The 20,543-nt window shown below is 42.1% G+C and overlaps 2 protein-coding genes and 1 long non-coding RNA gene across 3 annotated transcripts in view; 1 reads left to right on the forward strand and 2 right to left on the reverse strand.

Annotated features, from left to right (window-relative positions):
- Positions 1–3,940, reverse strand: part of Dhtkd1 (dehydrogenase E1 and transketolase domain containing 1) — a 41,115-nt gene extending 37,175 nt beyond the window's left edge. The window contains exon 1 of the mRNA XM_040755523.1: positions 3,672–3,940. Coding sequence (XP_040611457.1) covers positions 3,672–3,825 — 154 coding nt within the window. The 5' untranslated portion in view covers positions 3,826–3,940. The remainder of the gene's footprint in view (positions 1–3,671) is intronic.
- Positions 3,941–10,763: 6,823 nt separating this feature from the next.
- Positions 10,764–12,883, reverse strand: LOC121143519. Its single transcript, XR_005880746.1, has 2 exons — positions 12,834–12,883; positions 10,764–11,113 (listed from the first exon to the last, which is right to left on the reverse strand). It is a non-coding gene; the product is annotated as an uncharacterized LOC121143519 (long non-coding RNA).
- Positions 11,988–20,543, forward strand: part of Upf2 (UPF2 regulator of nonsense mediated mRNA decay) — a 101,230-nt gene continuing 92,674 nt past the window's right edge. Inside the window, 3 exon segments of the mRNA XM_040755526.1 lie at positions 11,988–12,083; positions 12,940–13,128; positions 18,462–18,841. Coding sequence (XP_040611460.1) covers positions 18,480–18,841 — 362 coding nt within the window. The 5' untranslated portion in view covers positions 11,988–12,083; positions 12,940–13,128; positions 18,462–18,479.

The following is a 20,543-nucleotide window of genomic DNA, read 5'->3' on the forward strand; positions in this document are numbered from 1 at the left end:
GAGAGAAAACAAACAAACAAATAAATATCTCACACTGTTTAAGTAACTTTACAAGTTTGTGTGAGGCTACATTGATAGCCACACTTGGCCAGCTAGCAGGCCCATGAGGCCATGATCTCAGGCGGGCAACTGTTTATGCTGTACTGAGAATCCACCCTCCCTCAGAATTTTTTTTTAAGGTTAGGCTAGCTTAACCTTAAAAATCACATAAATAATGTAACCTCAAAGCAGGGCAAGGTGGAACATACCTCTATCTAGGAGGTAGAGATAGTCAGGATCTGTGTTCAAGGCCAGCCTGGTCTATAGAGCAAATTCAAGAATAGAAAAGACTACATAGTGGGACCCTATCTTAAAAAAAGAAAGTGTTACCTTCATACAAAAATCTGTAATTTAGAATCTAAAGGCAAATACCATTAAATTTACAGAACAGAGATAATAAGAGGCCAGACTTTTTGAGCTTAACTCTTTTTTCAATGAGTTTTTCTTTCTTTTTTGTTTTCTCTTTTCAACAGGATCTAAAACTTAACTTGCTATGTAAACCAGTCTGGCTTTGGAACTCTGGTCACCTCTGCCTCCTGAGTAGTAGGGTTAAAAGTATGTACCCTTTCCCAGCTAGATAAGCTTTTGACCTAAGCAATGGGCATATGGAATAACCAGAAACAATGGCTGCAACTTTTTAATAGAAACATATATTGTCAAAAATTCCTAACTCTGGCCAGAAAAACAAACACACAATGGTACTGAATGTGCATATATGGAGTGGGTGTTAGAGTTCATAAAATGCTAGACTGAGCTACAGCCAGCCCTGTTAAGTAGACTGCACACTTGCCAGACACTGATGCTGAGTCAGATTCATAGGCTAGGAAGAAAGAACAGTTCTTATGGAAGAAAACTTTAGAGAGACTCAGGATAGAACTTTGGTAGCCACTGCCAACTGTTTTTCCCCTCCTTCAAGATAATTAGATAATTCTTGGATGATGCATGGCCACCCTAAGTAAAAACTGTGTTTCCTCATCTCCATTACAGACAGATAAATGTAGCTATTGACCAAGTTATGGCCCATGTCATGCCAATATAAGTCATGCATGCAACTCCCTCCCCACCCCATGCAGTCCCAAAATAGTTACAGGTAAAGTTACCCCATTAGCCTTTAAGGGTTACTCAAAGTATTTTTTAAAAATAAAATAGCCGGCATTGGTGGCGCACGCCTTTAATCCTAGCACTCGGGAGGCAGAGGCAGGGGGTCTCTGTGAGTTCAAGGCTGGGCTGGTCCGACAGCCTCCAAAACAATACAGAGAAACCCTGTCTTGTAAAACCAAAAAATAAAAAATAAAGTTAAAACCATTATTATCTTTCCCAATGAAATTCCATCACTGACTTTTCTCTTCCCTCACAGTGGCCCTAACCCACATAAGATCATACCCATGAAGTTATAATCCAACATTGAACTTCCAGATGTTATTATCTCCTAATAAAGCAAGTTCTCTGTTACTAGGACATGGAAAGTGATTTGGTGATAAGGGAAAAGAGAAGGACTTATACAAAAAATCAACTCCAGAGATATTTTTCTAATTGTACCAGCCTGAAGGTCCCAAAGTGATTCTCATATAGTTTTCCAAAGAGTAACCATTACCCTAGGTTTTTCCATGACAAGCTTAATTCATTAGGTCAGCAGGGTTTTAAAGAAAAGCTCAAAGGCAATCACAGTAACTGTATGCTGAGTGTCCAATAGCATAACCTTAAAAGTTTTGTTCTTTCATGTACAACATACATCTCTAGCCAAAGGTGGATGGACACACACATACACACACACACTCACATAATTCTTAGGCTAAAGGTGTATGTAGCTCAGTGATACAGCATGCACAAGGCCCTCATTTTGATTTCCAACACTACAAAAAGAAAAAGGGGGCCATGTTTCTGAACCTCACTGAATTAGAACTTGGGTAAAGAGAAAAGATACAGAACTAGGAACTGGCATTTTAAGCATCAAAATCACTGTTAATAGACATGTAAGTTTAAGAATAATGGATATTAATTATGGGGAGGCAAGAGGTAGCTCAGTAGGTAGGGTTATAGGTTCAAATAACACAGAAAGAATTCTATACACTGAATTTGCGATGTGCCTTGCAAAAACCAGAATTAACAATCTAGATGATCAAAATGCTTTGCATAAAAAAATTTAACTATAATCAGGTGTGGTGACCCATGCTTTTAATACCAGCACTCAGGTGGATCTCTGAGTTTGAGTCCAGTTTACAGAGCAAGTTCCAGGACAGCCAGGGCTACATAAAAATGAGAGATAAAACTTATTTTCAATGGTCCCCAAGAAAAAAGCAAAATATTTTAATGTTCCAGTGTGTGAAGAATCAAAGGTCTAGTCAGACACTTAAAAGATAAAGAGGGTTTGTTTGTTTGTTTTTGTTTTAGTGGAAACAGGGTCTCACTTGCTATGTAGAACAGGATGGTATTGGACTCACAGAGACCCCAGCTGCCTTTGCCTCTCCAGGGATAGACTAAAGGCATGAACCAAGCCTGACAGAGGGGAATGTCAACATTAATATTAGGATCAAAGATGACAACTGGGGGAGGGGGTGGCATACACCTTTAATTTCTGCCCTTAGGAGGCAGAGCTCTGATTTTGAGACCAGGATGGTCTACACAAATTTCATGCCAGCCAAGGTTACATAATAAGACCCTGTTACAAACAAACAAAAAGCTAACTGGGGGCTGGATAAATGGCTGAGTAGCTAAAATCATAGTTGCATATTCTGGGGTTAGATTCCCAGCACCCACATGCTGGCTCACAATCATCTGTACATCCAGTTCCAGGGAATGCCTTCTGTGGACACTAGGCATGCACATGGTATACATACATATATGCAGCTAAAACACTTATACACATAAAATAAACATGAAAGATATATCATAAACAAGTAAATATAATTTTTAAAGATGCCAACAGGTTTCTCTAATAACATGCACTTTTCTACTGTATGAGGACAAATAAAGATAGAATAACAACTTTGTAGCATAAACCAAATACTCGAAATTATTCTTGGACACGAGACCGCAACATAGTTCCAAACACTGATATCCGTTTTGGCTAATACGTCAAAAACACACCAGCAATAAGGTTCCGAGTTTAGCAGTTTTAAATTGCAATTAAAGTGAAAGGCTAGCTAGGTTCAAGAGACAAATAGTAAGTCCCGCTGTTGTCTAGGCTCATGTACCAACTGCCCTCTTGCAAGTAGCACAGAGATGTCGTCTGTATGTAAGTTGTCCCTGGAAATATATCATCCGGTTAAGAGCTAGGAGATCTTAGAACGTGTCTTCTTTCACAGATCCATCTCCTCAAAGAGCTACATTCCCACTTGTTCACGGGTGAGGAATGAAAAAGAAAAGCTGTCCCCAAACTAGGACACAAGAAGAAAGATAAGGAGATTACGTGGAAACAAAGCCCAGGGATGCCCAATTGTGGAAGCTAGACAGCGGGGTGACACTGACAACTCCCACGCCCTCCTCCTTCGGTTTCCTCAGCTTTCCCAGGCTGTTCTCTTTCCCAGGCCAGAAGCTCCCAGGCGCCTAGTACCCACTTTCAAGAGCACCCCACCACAAGCCTCACAGGTAGTTTCCTGCCTCCACCCACAGTGTCCGACCACATCCCCAACCTGAGGGGCGTGCATGGTCGCCTCGGGGCTCCCTGCTCTCGGCCTTCCTAGGTCGGTAACCGTAGACGCCCCTCTCCGTCTGGTAACCGCGCCGGATAAGAGGGACAGATAGGCAGAGGGCTCTCCTTGCAGCTGTCATAGTGGCCGAAGCCATGTCCAGCCTGGGCCCGAAGACGCTGTGGAAGAATAGAACAGGAGTTGCAGTCAAGGCCAGATCGAGGGTCGCTGGCAAAGAGGGAGACCCTGAAGGCACCGCGTGAGCCTGAGGACCCGCCCCCAGGACAACGCCCCCGGGTCTAATTGGTCAAGGGTCGACCTGTCAGAGCCAATCAGAGACTGGAACCTGAGGCGTAGCAACGCCCAATATCCAGGCTGGTCTGGGGTGTTTCCCGGGCCAAAGGCCTTCTGGATCTGGACACTGTGCAAGGCTGGTAGCCACACAGGACCAGCTTTCTGTTACTAAAGTAGAACTATACGTACATCCCGAAGTCTCCCGCCTTAAAATTCACACTATGCTGGAAGCTCCAGAGTACAGCAATGTAGTTTTCCTTATAGAAAGGACAAAAACCAACCAAACAAAAAACAAAAGAGGGGGGGATGCAAAAAGAAAGGATTTGGAAAGAAGAAAACTCAATTTCACCATTTTTTAAAGTTAGCCTACAAACTGATGGGTTTCATTGCTGTATTTTCATTCATACTTTGTTCTCAATGATCATCCTTCCTTACTCTTCTGCCCCTCCCCTTTGGCACCTTTCTTCCCTCCTAGAACCTTCCTTAGGCTTTCCCTCCCTCCCTCCTCCCTTCCCTCCCTCCCTCCCTACCTCCATCCCTACCTTACTTTCTCACTTTCTGTTTCTTTCTTTTGGTTTTTCAAGATAGGCTTTCTCAGTGTAGCTCTGGCTCTCTTGGAACTTCTTCTCTAGCCCAGGCTGGCCTCGAACTCACAAAGATCCACCTCTGCCTCTGCTTCCCAAGTGCTGGGATTAAAGGTGTGCACCGCCACCAGCAGGTGCATTTTTCATGGTTTTTATAATGCTTTTATGTCTGTGGGTGTTTTGCCTGTATACATCTGTGCATCATTTGCAAGCAGTGACTTCGGAGAACCAAGAAGGCATTAGCATCTTGGGAACTGGAGCAACAGACGATTGTGAGCTGCCTTGTGGGTGATGGGAATTAATGCCAGGTCCTCTGGAAGGGCAGGCAGTGCACTTAACTGTTGAGCCATCTCTCTAGAATCTACATATAAGGGAAAAAAGGAAGTGTTTTTTTCTTCTGAGTGTGGCCTACTTTGCTTAACTTGATGTGGTGATTTGATAGGAATGGCCCTATAAGCTCACAGATTTGAATACTTGGTCACTAAGGAGTGGCTCTGACTTGACAGGGATGAGAAAGTGGCTTTGTTGGAGTGAATGTGGCCTTGTTGCAGGAAGTTGTCACTGGGGGTGGGCTTTAGGGGTCTCAAAAGCTCAAGCCAGGCCCAGTGTCTGTCTTCCTACTGCCTGCTGACCCAGATGCAGAACTCTCAGCTACCATTTCTGCCATGCTCCATAAGGATAATGGACTAAACCTTTAAACTGTAAGCAAGACCCAATCAAATGCTTTCCTTTATAAAAGTTTCAGTTCATGGTGTCTCCTCACAGCAATAGAACAATGGCTAGGACACATGATAGTTTCTATTTTCCTCATAAATGACATGACTTCATTCTTCATGACTGAATTCTGTCTGTCTGTCTGTCTGTCTCTGTCTGTCTGTCTCATGTGTGTTATGTGTGTGTTTTAATAACTTCATTCACTCAATACTTCATAGGCTGATTATATAGCTTGGCTATTGGACATGCTGCCTCAGTGAACACAGTGCCAATAGTTCAAGTATCTCTGCTATAATCTCAACTATACTTTCAGGTTTATATCCAGGAATGCTACAAGTGGATCTTGCAGTAGTTTATTCTTAGGGTTTGTTTGTTAGGGAACCCTTAATTACTGTTATATCACTGTGGAGAGACACCACAACCAAGGCAAGTCATAAAAGCAAACATTTAATTTGGGTCTTGCTGTGTCTGGCAGCGGCATGGGCTTTTGAACTCTCAAATGCCACCCCAGTGGCACACATCCTCTAATAAGGCCATACCTTCCTACCTTCTAAAATAGCCCACCAACTAGGGATCAAATATTCAAACACAAGAGCCTATGATGGTTATTCTCATTCAAGCCATTACAAACCTCCATACTCATATACTCATTTCCATAGTGGTTACAATAATTTACATTTCTCCTAACAGTGTATAAAGGTCCCTGTCTTTTCCATCCTTGCCAATGTTTAGCATTTTCTTTTTTCTTTCTTTTTCACTGGTAGCGTTTTGAAACAAAGTCTTACTCTATAGTTCAAGCAGGCTACTTCCTAAATGCTAGTGTGATACCTTGTCTGGTTTTTGTTATCTATTTCCTTGATACCAATGTATCAGCCATTCTGACCCAGGTATGCCTAAAGATCCTGAGCACTTTTAAATGTATTTATTAGACATCTATACTTCTTTTTTTATATGTTTTATTTATATGCTAATTGTTGGCTGGATAATTTGTTGTTTTCATGTTTGATTTTTTAGTTATCCCATGTCTGATGAATAGCTGACATAGATTTTCCTCCCATTCTGTTGGCTGTCTCTTCCCACTGGTAACTGTTTCCTTCATTCTTCAGATCCTTTTCAATCTGATGCAATCCCATTTGTTAGTCCTTGTCCATGGGCCTAAAGAAAACTACAAAATACTCAGAGAATAAGCAGTGGGGTCTAGGGCACTATCCAATTGTTTTTCCTGAAGGAGCTTCAGTTTGGTGGGTTTAAAGCAAATAGGCACCCGGGTTTGGTAATGCACAGTTAAGAATGGCGAAGTTGAGGCCAGGCTGGGTTACATGGCAAGACTTTGTCACAAAATAGCAACAAAACCAAAGTAAAAAAAACAAAGCAGCCAGACATGTTCCAGATCATGCTGTAACTGAGGCATGGCTGCTTGGATTTCTTGGACAAATGGCGAACAGTCCCTTTAAACAGAAGTGGTGGGAAAGCAGGGACTCCAGCCAGGGAGCCGCAAGAGATGTCTCAGAGGTTTTATCTCTAGAGACCAGCTGGCTCCATTCTGGTGGAGTCTACAATGGACTCAGGCAAGGGTGACTGAGTGCTGCTTCTACTATGAAGAAGTTAAACTCAGGATGCCAAGGCTATATAAAATGGTATGCACTTACTTCAGAAGTACATCATACCTATAAAACACATGGATATAAATATATGTATATGATACATTAAATAACAATTATTACCATTGGGTTTTTTTTGTTTTTTGTTTTTTGTTTTTTGTTTTTGTTTTTTTTTTTGGTTTTATGAGACAGGGTTTCTCTGTATTGTTTTGGAGGTTGTCGGTCCAGCCCGGCCTCGAACTCACAGAGATCCGCCTGCCTCTGCCTCCTGAGTGCTGGGATTAAAGGCGTGCGCCACCACCGCCTGGCACCATTGTTTTTACTTACCAATTACCCCACAATTTAGAGCCTTGAAACGACAAACCTAGATTGTCTCAGATTTTCATAGGCTAGTACAATGGCTGGGCCTCTTCTAAGAGTCATGAAGTCTCTGCAGCCCATACAGAGGACTACAGGTGTGTGTGTAACAGGCCCAGCTAAGACTAAAATAGTTGTTGCTTGGGTCTTTTTGTTTGTTTGTTTTTGTTTTTTGACACAGGGTTTTTATGTGTAGCTCTGGAGCCTATCCTGGCACTCACTCTGTAGACCAGGCTGGCCTCGAACTCACAGAGATCTGCCTGCCTCTGCCTCCCGAGTGCTGGGATTAAAGGCATGCACCACCAACATCCGGCTGATTGTGATAGTTGTAAAAATCTCATTTGTAGTATACTTTGTGAAGCGATACTCTTTCCAAGACTGCAAGGAGAGTGTTTAACTCTCAGGAGGCTGCCTGCTAGAGATGGTGTTGACAAGCTGGTAACGAGCAGGCTGTGAAAGAACTCACCAACACAGAAAAAGGCAGAAGTAGGGTCTATTAAATATTCTGAAGCAAGGCATGGTGACACTGCCTAAGGCAAGACAATCTCTAAGTTCAAGGCTAGTTTGGTCTATAGAGCAAGTTCCAGGACAGTCAGGCCTACAGTAGAGAAACGACACACAGGCATTTGAGGGGAGGGAAAGAGTTCCTCCACAGACAGCCAGGCAGTGTTTCCGAGTCATGTTACAGGGGGTGGGGGTGGGGGTTGGAGTTTGGGAGCGAGACAGGTATGGGCCACTAGGGGTCAAACTCCTGGTGATCTCTGTGCATACTCATCTTTATTTTATGTGTATGGGTGTTTAGCCGGCATGCATTTTCTTGTGAGGTCACATTAGATCCTCTGGAAGAGAACTACCAAGAGGATGCTGGGAATGAAACCTAGGTCCTCTGAAGGAGCAGCCAATGAGTGTTCTTAACCCCTGAGTCATTTCTCCGGGCCCAGTGCACGTTCATTAAAGAGTGAGTTCTGTACAGCTACACCAGGATACCCTAAGACAGACGTGTAGCCAGGACTTGTTAAGGTTCACTTCTTTAGACCCTGGTCAGAGGCAGCAGGTACTGTGCTCTGAGCCCAGCTTGCTCTCTTTCTGAGGCTAGAGTGGCTCTCTGCAGCCGACCGTCTTGGAACAGCACCCATAAGCCTGGCAGACATCTGCCTGGACATGACCACACCAAGGGCTTCCTTATCTCCCCGCATCCCAAGGCCCATCTCCACTCCCTTCCAGAACCAGCACTGAACACTTCCTTGTATGTAACATCCTTGTTTATCTTCCTATCTCCCCTTTTAAGGCGAACTTCTGAGAGATCCACTTTATTCAGTTCTGTACATATGTTGACATTAGCCCAAGCCTTAGCACATCACTTTGTGATAAACAAAATGTCCCACGAGGGCGCGCGCACGCACACACACACACACACACACACACACACACACACACACAAAGGTAAGTGTGAAACAGACCAGTATTCAGTTGCTTTGGGAATGTAAGTTCTGAATTATGTGTGGACTATTTAATCACTGATAGCCCACATTAGGGACCTAGAAATAGAGCTAGAAAGTTCAATAGTGAAGAACCATTAGATGGCAGAGAATTGACTCTCTCACCTTACCATCTGCTTCCCCAGAGGATACACTGACTGGTTATTCTGTGGCACAAAATGAAATGATACTAGAAATTAGGACAGATTACACTCACAAACCTCTGCCATTACTAGCTATGATAGCTGAGAAAACTTTTCCTCCCCACCCTGCCCTTTCATTTCAATCTTCTGGAAGTTCGTTTTCTTGGCACGGATTCCTAGTTTTTTTGTTTGTTTGTTCTTTTGTTTTTTGTTTTTGTTTTTTGGTTTTACGAGACAGGGTTTCTCTGTATTGTTTTGGAGGCTGTCAGTCCAGCCCAGCCTTGAACTCACAGAGATCCGCCTGCCTCTGCCTCCCGAGAGCTGGGATTAAAGGAATGCGCCACCAACGCCCAGCCTTTTTGCTCTCTTCTATATCATCAGATATCTCTCCTGTTTGTATCATTTTCATTATAACATATTCTCTGCAAATTAATCTTCAATGATCTTAATATTTTATTAACCTGCCGTATGCCAGGCCAATATGGTTCTTGAAATGAACCCTTTTCTCATCATCATATTCATTTTTTTCAGTGGCACCGACAGTTACTTGCTTTCCTTCCCTAAACATCTCTTCCTCTGCCTTTCATGACACCAGCACTTACTGGTTTCCCTTTTTCTCCTTCATCTACCATTTACAGACCTATCTTTTATATATTTAGAAGTTTCTCTGGGATTAGTCCTGAGCTTTCTACTTCTTGTTATTTTCTTTGGCAATCTTACCCATTTTTATGATTGAAGATGGTCCTCAATGTAACTATGGTTCAATTAAGGATTTTTGACTTTATGGTGGTACAAAAGTAAACTTACAAACTCACATTTTGAATTTTTTTCCTCCTGAAGATAGCAAACTTTAGCCTGGACGCTAGGCAGCTGCAATTCCCAATTGCTAATGTCTCAGTGCTCATGAGAGTTAACAACTAATATTCTAAGCATATTGTGCTGCTGAGTTAGAATGTTTAACAGGTTAGGTAGGTGAAATATTTCCAATTTCTGTTGAACTTAACACAGGCTTGAAATGGATGAAACCGTGCTGTATATGTAGCAGCATCCATGTTAAATTTTCATCTCTTAGGCAGAATCCCTTCCCGGGTTTCAACTGTCCTCTTAATTATATCTAGGTGGGTAAGTCAGGCTTTAGTGTATTAAAATACTGTGATTTAATGCTGGGGAGCAAACCCAGGACTGTCTGCATGCTAAACAAATACTCTACCACTGAGCTGTATCTTAGCTCTTCTCTTTTCATCCCCGTGTTTACAAGGTTTCATAATAGCACCTATTAACAAGACATGGGTTGACTTGTTTAGGATGAGAACTTGTTCATTAACACAGGGTTAAATCTTTTCTTTTTCCTTCCTTTTCTTAAAAGTCTTTAAAATGTTTACTTTATGTGTGCCTGGATGGGGCCAGAAGAGGGGGTCAGCTGGAGATGGAGCCACCTTGTGAGTGCTAAGAACTGAACCCAGACCTCTGCAAGAGCAACAAGTGATTGTAACTGATGAGCAATGTCCCCAGCTTCCTTTTCTTCTGCTTTAAAGTGGGATCCTGAGTTGGAATCCAGAGCTTCAGGCAACTTAAGGCAATGCTCTAAGCTATATCCCTCAGGCCCAAGAAATAAATTCTTCGTTTTGAGATAGGATTTTGCTACGTGTGCAGGGTTGGCCCCTAACTTGTGTCAATCCTCCTGTTGTGGCGGTATTACAGATGTGACCCAGATCTGGAGCAGGATAAAACAGTGAGACAAAAATAAGAAAAGGAAAGTGGGGAAATGTAAGTTGTCCTCATTTGTGTGGTGTCACAGGAAAAAAAAACTCTTACTTATCAACGGTACAGAATGGCAGTATTTATCTTTCTCTACTTTGGTACTCTTCGTGTGATTGACTTAGTGGTTGTTCGAAACAAGAACAAAATTAACACAGGAAGTGCATAACTTGAACGAGGATTTACTTAACAATAACAAAAGGGGGTAAAGAAAAAAGAAAGGACCAATCTAACGGGCAAAGGCTGAATAAAAAGGAGTCTAGACATCTCAAGTAGTTGGGATGGTGGATCATCGTGTGGGCTCCTCTTGTAAAGCAAGAGTACAGGTTTGTTCAGCACCTTTGTTCCTTTGGTTACGGGCCAGCCAGAGCGGAACCATATGCACATCCTGGCAGATTCACAATTTCAACAAAACTCGGAGGTCAGACGCACAATTACATCCACTTAGAAAAACAGCAGGTCGAGCAGCTGACAGCGCATTTCAAAGTCTACTTGGTTCAAGTTCGTAATCCCATCCTTTTAAAAAAGGGTGATTTCATTTCATTGTAAAAATTAAAATGCTTACAATAGAGGACTTTCTAGAAGAACCATATGTGATAAGCTTTGATTGCTCTCCATTCTAGTTGTTTTTCAGGTCCAACAACCGAAACTGATTCTGGAAAGTCCCCCACGAGACTTTCAGTCTAGTATTATTCCTAAGCAACCTCTACCTTCCTCACCAACCATATTCTTTTGTTTCTCCAGTTTTCAGTTTCTTAGATCTTCAATTCTTCGGTATTAGTACAATCAAACTTTGCCTCCTTGAACCTCTCCCTTAAGTTAGCATCAGGAAACTCCTCCGCGAGTCAAGTGACCAAACTTGTCCTCGATAGCGCTCCGTAATTCTACTATCCCACCACTCTCCTTCGCCTCCTTCAGTTCCGCCCCGCCTCATTCCGGCTCCCCCCTCCCCTCCCCGCACCAAGTGTTTGCGCCTGCGCATCTCCAATTCAGGCACTTTCCCTTTCCTGACGACCAATCCACTTCCCGCCCCCGGTCCTTGGAACACTCCTCCCTCCGCTGAGGCCCTGGTTGGATGCGCTGGAAGCAGGTGCCCTATTCATTGCCTTCATAAAAAATCCACAGATAGGGGAATTTGAACAAGTCACTGAAGCGAGTAGCATACATTTGAGATTTTGCATATGTAGATCACTTCAGAGACAAAATGAGGGTCTCAACACGGAGCGAGGACTGGCGGCGAGGGTCAGTTTTGGTTGGGCAATAGTGCGGGCAGCCTGTTCCTTTTCCCCACCCTCCGCCCCGCCCCCCTGGCAGCCGGACCGCGTTGGTGAGTGGCGGGCGGGAGGGCCGACGGGCGGAGGGAGGAGGGGGAGCTGAGGGAAGGCGGGCCCTCGGCTGCGAGATAGGTGGGGGGAGGGGAGGGGAGAGCCCGAGCGCTGGAGTTGGTGCTGGGAAACCCGGGGCTAATGTTGACAACAGGCTCTAGGTGAGTCCCAGGGAACCTCCTTCCCCTCAGCTCCAGCGAGGGGGAAGATCTGGCGGCGAGGGGGACCGGCCTGGACTCCTACTCCCTGAGGGACCCGAGAGGCGACTCGGCACTCCAGCTCTCCGGGGGCGGCGAGCAGTGGAGGGACGAGCGGCTCGGACGTCGTTCTCCTCAGACCCCTCTCCCGGAGGGGCTGGTCAATGTGGGGATCTCTCGGCCCGGCCGAGGCTGGCGTGAGGGGCGGCAGAAGAGATGCCTGCCCCACATGCCTGGGCCGGGCCTCGGGGCTGGCGGCGGGGGAGCCTGCTGTGGAGGGGGAAGGTTTTCGGGGGCGTGGAGGAGTACGAGGAGAGGCTGGGGCGAGCTCCGGACTCTGGAGGGAAGCTTGGACGAGGAAGTGGGGCAACGGAGAGTAGCCAGACGAACCCGAGCGGCTTCGGTGCTGAGGAGTGTGGGGCTGGAAGTTAGGGTTAGGGCTGGGATGATGCCCCCGAGGAATGGGAGTTGTGGCCGGGAACTGTGTCCGTGGTGGGACACCGAACCACAGCGGGGGTTTGTGGGAGGTGCGTGTGCAGGGAAGAGGCTTGGGGTGGACCTGCGGATGGTGGACCTGTTGGGATTTACTTCCTTTTAATCAGGTAGGCTGGTTGATTCTTCCCCAAGACTTTCAGTACCCTCTTACTAGTACTGTTGAACTAAGGAGGCGATCACATGATGTTTGATCTGGTGAGCCAAGCAGAGGCTGCTTACAGGTTTGGGGGTGCACATGGTAGCGACTAGTCCTGCTGTCTTAAATGAGGTGACTGACACATTGGACGAAAGTAAGACTGTCACTGACCCTTCTCATTTGTCATAGTTTTTAGGTGGTCATAAAAGTCGTACAGATCAACAGGAAAGCCGTTTTTGAGCTGTGGTGAAATTTCTGAAAAATTTGAATGAGTCTCACATATATAAGGACTTTGTAAAAGAATAAAGTCAGAGGCTGGAAGATATCTCTGTGCTGATACCTTTAGAACATTTTGAGTTCAAAACACAGACTTGAAAGGTAAACCAGCATTCTCTTACTCTGTAGTATTTTCAGAACAGTCTAATTGTGATTTCATACTTAGACCATATGGTACTTAGTGAAGTTATAGCTTTAGTAGGGAAACATCTCCATTCCCTGTCCTCTCTAGCACACTGCACTGGAATCTGTTTACTAGTAAAATAATTTTTACTTTCTTTTGGAAGTTTAGAATATATTTAGAAAACCAAATAAAATAATACAGACCAGTGTCAGGGTACTATTTGGGGAACTAGAAAGGTGGTTTGAACCATACTTTACTTTTGAGGGCTGTCTGAATAAAATTGTATTCAGCAAAATAGTTTGTAAGAGTTACTCATATTTCAATTTCAAGACCACTTATACTTTCATAGAATATTACATGGGAAATTTGGGAGTACTTTAGGTGAATTACTTAGCTATTATTGGAATTATTAAAGTAAGAATTTAGTATTTTTTAAAATATGAGCTGTTTAATTTTTTTAAATTGGCAAGATACAATGTGTGTTCATCAGATTCGTGTTTGTTCTCTAGTTTATTTGATTTTTGTGGGAGAGAGAGAGCTGGATAGCCACTGATGCTGTTGGTCAGTCTTGGGCAGATCACACTGCCTTTGACACTCAGTGTAAAAGCTGAAGCTTGCAGTGGGTAAAATCCGACAGTCCTTCCAATTCTAAGGATCTCTCATCTTGCAATGGCCTTTTCAGGGTTAGGTGTGAAAGAGAATTCACATGTATTCAATGACTTTATGGTAGCCACTGTGGTATAACTTTAGTAACTCTTTAAAATAGATAGCAATAGTTCCATTTCATTGACAAATAATTAGAATAAACAGAGTAGTTAAGTTGCCTGATTTGCATAACTAGTAAGGTACAGAGTTGGGATGCAAACCTGAACTCTGACTTGAAAACGGTTGTTTTTACAAGTTGCATTGTTGCCTGCACTTTTTCTTACAAATTTGTTAGTTGAAATTTAGTTATGAGCCTTGCAGTGGTGGCGCACACACCTTTAATCCTAGCACTCTTGGGAGGCAGAGGCAGGCATATCTCTGTGCATTCGAGACCAGCCTGGTCTACAAGAGCTAGTTCCAGGACAGCCTCCAAAGTCACAGAGAAACCCTGTCTCGAACCTCCCCCCACCCCAAAAAAAATTTAGTTCTGACACCAAGACTTACAGATCTTAGTGGGAGTCTGTTTTATCATCTTCTGAAACAGGATTTGTCTCAGTTTCTCTTTGACTATTGCTATCTATTAGTATAGTAGTTACTTCCTTTTAAATGACAATTGGAAAGTCATGAACATTTGGGACCTTGTTGAGCTTATAAATGATGACCTTTCATGGGTTTGTTAGATAAAAAGTGAGTGTGTTGATGCATTAGAAGAATTTAAGATATAATTTGTAAGTATCACCTTAGCCATAAATTCTGATGTCCTTGTTTTTGTTGCCTCAGAATTGTGTGCTCTTGTAATCCTTGAAATATCTTGTTTATACTTCAAATCACAAAATTCAAATTTCATAAAATTTTGTTGTATTGAATGATTAATACCCTTAAGTAAAATTGTGTTATTACCTTAGACATTATGTTGTCTCTGTACTTTCAGCTAGAGTGTGCTAATAAGTTAAAATCAGTATGTAGCAAGTGCTTAGCCATTATCAGAGACCTCTACTGAGATTCACAATTCTATGATTTGTCATAGTCAAGTGTCTGTGATCAAGTCTTCCATTTCACTGTGTGGTACTCTCAGGGTTCTTAACTTTGGTTAAGTCTGTTGGTTCACATTCCAGTTCTATCACCAGCTGTGGAGGCCTTGGTCAAGTTACTTGGTTAAGTCTCAGTTTACTCATTTATAAAATAGGGAAAACAATACCCACCTCATAAAGATTTTAGTATTAAGTGAGAATGTACATAAAATGTTTAGTGTGGTACCCTTGACTAGCTGTTAGTGGTAAACTGTTTGAAAGTTAATTTTAGAGTGTGGCATTTTCACATTAAAGGTGGGTATATACTGGAGAACAGGAAAGGAAAAGGCAAAAGGGGGAGGCTGAAGGAGGTGAAGACCATGACCACTAAGCTATATACTTCCAGAATTCTGGTCTGGGTTGCCTTTCTGGGAAAATTTTTTATCGTGTTCAAGTAAATTCCTTTTTATTTATACTTTATTATTGCAAATGTTTTAGTTATTAACCTGGGGTTTCTTGCTAGAATTTAAATGCTATAGTTGCAAATATTTAAGAATACTATGTATATCCTTAATTTTTACTAAGACACCAAGAAGTTTAAGTAATTTTCTACTTTATAAATTAAATTGTGGTTTTCTTATAGGAAACGTGTAGACTATTTAGAAATTAGAACATAAAAATATTGCCTGAAAATTATATGAGATAACTAGTTCTGGGTAGAAAAATATGTTTTTAGAAAACTCCTGTGTTTTGATGAGATATACAGGTTTGTTTGTTTGTTTGTTTTCTTCCAGTATTTGTAGTTGCCAGTTAAGGATGTGAGCTTGTTTAGTGCTGTCCAAATAGCACTTTCTATGATGGTGGAAATGTTCAGTATCTGTACTATTTTGTTAGGTAGCCACTAGGCATGGGGAGCTAAAGAGTTGAAATATGGTGGTCCTGAGGAACTGAATTACAGATTTTATCTTGAAGTACCTTAGTGCAGTAGTTCTTCAGCCAGTGATACTATGTCCCTCAGGAGCAGTTATTAATATCTAGAGTAGTTTTTGTTGTCCTGTCTGAGGAGGGACTGTTGCATTTATTAGATGGGAGGCATAGAGGTGCTAGCTACTTCAGGGATATGGAATAACCTTCTAGTTCCTCAAAAAGTGAATTATCTTGTAGGCTGGGGATACAGTTCAGTGTTAGAGTGCTTACCTTGTGGGCAGAAAGCTGGGGTTTCACTTCCATCACTGCTAAACAGACAAAAACCAAAAAATACCAGAACAGAATATACAGATTTATTAATCATTGTGTTGATAAATATTGCCTTTTACTAATGAGATCAAAAGCCTGATCTAATTTGAGATAATAAATTTATTTTAAAAGCTTGGTAAGATTATAGGAATGGCTGGGACTGGAGAGATGGCTCAGAGGTTAAGAGCACTGACTGCTTTTCCAGAGGTCCTGAGTTCAATTCCCAGTAACCACATGGTGGCTCACAACCATCTGTAATGAGATCTGGCACCCTCTTCTGGCTGACATGCATGCAGGCAGAATATTGCAATAAATTAAAAAAAATATTATAATAATGGGGTAAAATCTGCGACTCTTCCATTGTTTTGTAGGTAGCAAGAGTTTTTGCTTTGTAATTATTCTCTTGTGTAAACACATCCCATGAATATTGTATAAAATAGTACAATAGTATCTTTCCTTTGTTCTGGGGGGTTGCTGAGAATTGAACCAGGTCACATGCTAGATAGCATTCTCTCCTTGAGCTATGATCAGAGTGAAAGACAAACTTACTTGCTTGTTTCATTGTGCCAAGGATCAAATTCAGGGCCTAAAACAAGCATAGCATTTTTCCACTGAGCAGCATCTCCAATGCTTAGTTTCTTTCTTTTTTTTTTTTTTATTTATTTATTTGTGTATACAGTGTTCTGCCTGCAAGTATACCTGCACCAGATCTCATTACAAATGATTGTGAGCCACCATGTGGTTGCTGGGAATTGAACTCAGGACCTTTGGAAGACCAGCCAGTGCTCTTAACCGCTGAGCCATCTTTCCAGCCCCAATACTTAGTTTCTTATTCCTTTAAAAACTTAAAAAAAAATTGGGGCTGGAAAGATGGCACTGGGACCTGGGTTCAATTCCCAGCACACACATAGCAGCTCACAACTGTCTGTAATTCATCATGCTCACACAGACATACATGCAGGTCAGACACCAATGCACATAAAATAAAAATAAGGAAATCATTTTTAAAAAAACTTCAAAAAATTATTTACTTATTAGCATATGAGGAGGTCAGATGTCAACTTGTAAGAATTGGTTCTCTCCTTCTACCATGTGAGTTCCTGGATATCAGATTTGGTAGCAAGCACCATTACCCATGGCCACCTTGCCAGCCTATCTGTTTTTTTTTTGTTTTTTAGTTAAGGACTTAACCATATAGCCAAAACTGCTGTGCAACTCACTATATAATACAGGCTGACCTCTTTTTTTTTTTTTCTTTTTTTGGTTTTTCGAGACAGGGTTTCTCTGTGGTTTTGGAGGCTGTCCTGGAACTCGCTTGGTAGTCCAGGCTGGTCTGGAACTTACAGAGATCCGCCTGCCTCTGTCAGTGCTGGGATTAAAGGTGTGCGCCATCAATGCCCGGCCAGGCTGACCTCTTAACTAGGGCAGTCTCCTGCCTTGGCCTCTGGGCACTGCTCTTAACACGTAAAAAACTTGGTTTAAAACTTATTCATGATGTTTCCAGTTTCAGTGATGAATTGTTTTGGAGTTCATTGTGGTTGGAGCTGATAATATGTCTAGATGTTCCAAATGCTGTGCTGCCACTCTTTTGGTATGCTTTCTTTTTTGAGATTGGGTCTCTCGAGCGTGGAACTTGATATAGAGACCAAGCTGGCCCAAAATTCATGGAGATCTGCCTACTTCTGCTTCCCAAATGCTGAGATAAAAGTGTGCACCACCATGCCCAACCCACTTTTATGCTTGAGTATTTTCTTAATTAAAAAGTAAAAACAAAGCCGGGCGTTGGTGGCACACGCCTTTAATCCCAGCACTGGGGAGGCAGAGGCAGGCGGATCTCTGTGAGTTCGAGACCAGCCTGGACTACCAAGCGAGTTCCAGGACAGCCTCCAAAGCCACAGAGAAACCCTGTCTTGAAAAACCAAAAAAAAAAAAAAAAAAAAAAAAAATTAAAAACAAAGCCGGGCGTTGGTGGCGCACACCTTTAATCCCAGCACTCGGGAGGCAGAGGCAGGCGGATCTCTGAGTTCGAGGTCAGCCTGATCTACAAGAGCTTGTTCCAGGACAGCCTCTAAAACAATACAGAGAAACCCTGTCTCGAAAAACCAAAAAAAAAAAAAAAAAAGTAAAAACAAAACCAAACAAAAATATTTAGATATAGGAATAACTATAATGATAAAACATGGAATGAAACCAACAATTTTTTAGCGGTGCTGCAGATTGAGTCTTGTGCATGCTAGGCAAGTTCTTTACCACCAGTACACCCCTAGTCCCCAAGACATTTTCATCACAGCAATATTACTTTGAATATATTTTATAATTTCATGGTTGCCAAACTTCATATGTTTTGTTTAAAATATAATGTCATATCATTAAGTAAAAGCTACTCTACTCACAGTACTGACATTCTTTTACTCTCACAGATTGTCTTGGGTCACATAATGCCAGCTGAGCGTAAAAAGTCAGCAAGTATGGAAGAAAAAGAATCTTTACTAAACAACAAGGAGAAAGACTGCAGTGAAAGGCGGCCAGTGAGCAGCAAGGAGAAACCAAAAGACGATCTCAAGATCTCTGCCAAGAAGGAGGTCAGTAAAGTCCCTGAAGACAAAAAGAAGAAACTTGAAGAAGATAAGAGAAAAAAAGAAGACAAAGAACGCAAGAAAAAAGAGGAAGAAAAGGTGAAGGCAGAGGAAGAATTAAAGAAGAAGGAGGAGGAAGAAAAGAAGAAACACGAAGAGGAAGAGAAAAAAAAGCAGGAAGAGCAGGCCAAACGGCAGCAAGAAGAAGCAGCTGCTCAGCTAAAGTAAGACATCTTAGTTATGGTGTGAAGGAGTGAGAGTGGGTGGTTGTTTCAGATAAAATGTGCCTGCAGCTTCTTGAAGTTTGGGAGGATGTTAACTTGTTTAGGTCTCCAAGCTAGGGGCATGTTTGAGGTACTTTAAGTATTGTAGTCTTTAATGTTTTATGAGGTCTAGGGTAATCTGGGTTTTTGTTTGTAAAAGCTTTTATCATGGAGTTTCCCCTGGCCCCTCAGTGGTAGGGATTAAGCCTGGAACCTTCTGCATGTTAGGCAAGTGCTCTTCAACTAAGATGTACTTTGCAATACACTTTGCAATCCCTCAATCTGTCCTTTACTTACTTACTAATATATATTTCTTATTTATGTGTTTGTGTGAGTGTATATCATGTGTGCAGGTGACCCAGGAGGCCAAAAGGAGAGCACCAGATCCCTGGAACTGTACTTAGAGGTGGTTGTGAGTCACCCGATAATGGGTTCTAGGAACCAAACTTGGGTCCTCTGGGAGAATGGCAAGTCCTCTTAACCACTGAGACATTTCTCTGGTCTCAGTTTCTTCCTTTTTAGTAAGAGAGGTCAGGAAGGCAGTTGTAGTGCCCAATTTTAGAATATTCACAACCATCATTCTTAAGGATTTTTTGCTTATTAATTTTTCTTCTAAAACTAAATTTTTGTTTTTTTGAATCAGACTCAGTTGTTAGGCTTGTGTAGTCAGCACTTTTACCTGCTGACCCATCTAGCTGAAATTTTAATTGGTAAACATACTTGAATTTCACAGTGCTTTCCTTTGCCCCTTCAAAGTTAGCTTGCTTTGTTGTTTTTTTGAGACAGGGTCTCACTATGTATGTAGGTCTGGCTGTCCTGGAACTCACTATGTAGACCAGACTGGCCTCCAACTCAGAGATTTATTTTTCTGCTTCTGTCTCCCAAGTGCTTGGATTAAAGGTGTGTACCGTAACACACCTGGCTTCAAAGTGCTTTTAAAATAACTGAAAATAACCATTTTTTTGTTATTGTTGTTTTTGGAGATTTTATATGTATAAGTGTTTTGCCTGCATATATGTCTATGTACACAGTGTCAGCTGAGGCCAGAAAGAGGGTATTGGAGCCTCTGGAACCAGTTGTGGATGGTTGTGAGCCACCATGTGGGTTCTGGAAACTGATCCCAGGTCCTCTGGAAGGACAGCCGGTGCTCTTAACTGCTGAGTCAACTCTCTAGCCCCACTACCTAATCTTTTACTGGAAAAATTTCAAGTATTTACAAAAAATAGAATGTTATAACAAACCAGTCTTAGCCTACATCCTACTCTGGCCTAATCAACAGTTACCTACTTTTCTCCAAGAAAATATTTTATTTTTCAATGGTGTTGGACTTGAACCCAAAGCCTTAGAGCTTGAAACATAAGCACTTTGCCATGGAGCTACATCCTGCAATCCTTTCCTAAAGACATTGTGTTATTTGTCTATAAGGACTCCCATGTTTTTAGTACAGGAGAAATTGATTTGTTTAATTCAAATGCATAATGAGTCAAGCTTTTTTTTTTTGTTACAAGTCCTGTAGTTTATGTGACTGAAAGATTTCTATATCAAATGCCGTGCCTCTGATAATATATCCTAACTCTCTGCCTGGAGGTAGAATAGAGTATTTAAGAAGTGTTTATGTCAGGAAGAGGAAAATTACTTTTTGCAGATTTATATTTGAAAACAT

This window comes from Mesocricetus auratus, unplaced genomic scaffold, assembly GCF_017639785.1.
Source record: "Mesocricetus auratus isolate SY011 unplaced genomic scaffold, BCM_Maur_2.0 Super-Scaffold_100013, whole genome shotgun sequence".
Classification (NCBI taxonomy): Eukaryota; Metazoa; Chordata; class Mammalia; order Rodentia; family Cricetidae; genus Mesocricetus; species Mesocricetus auratus.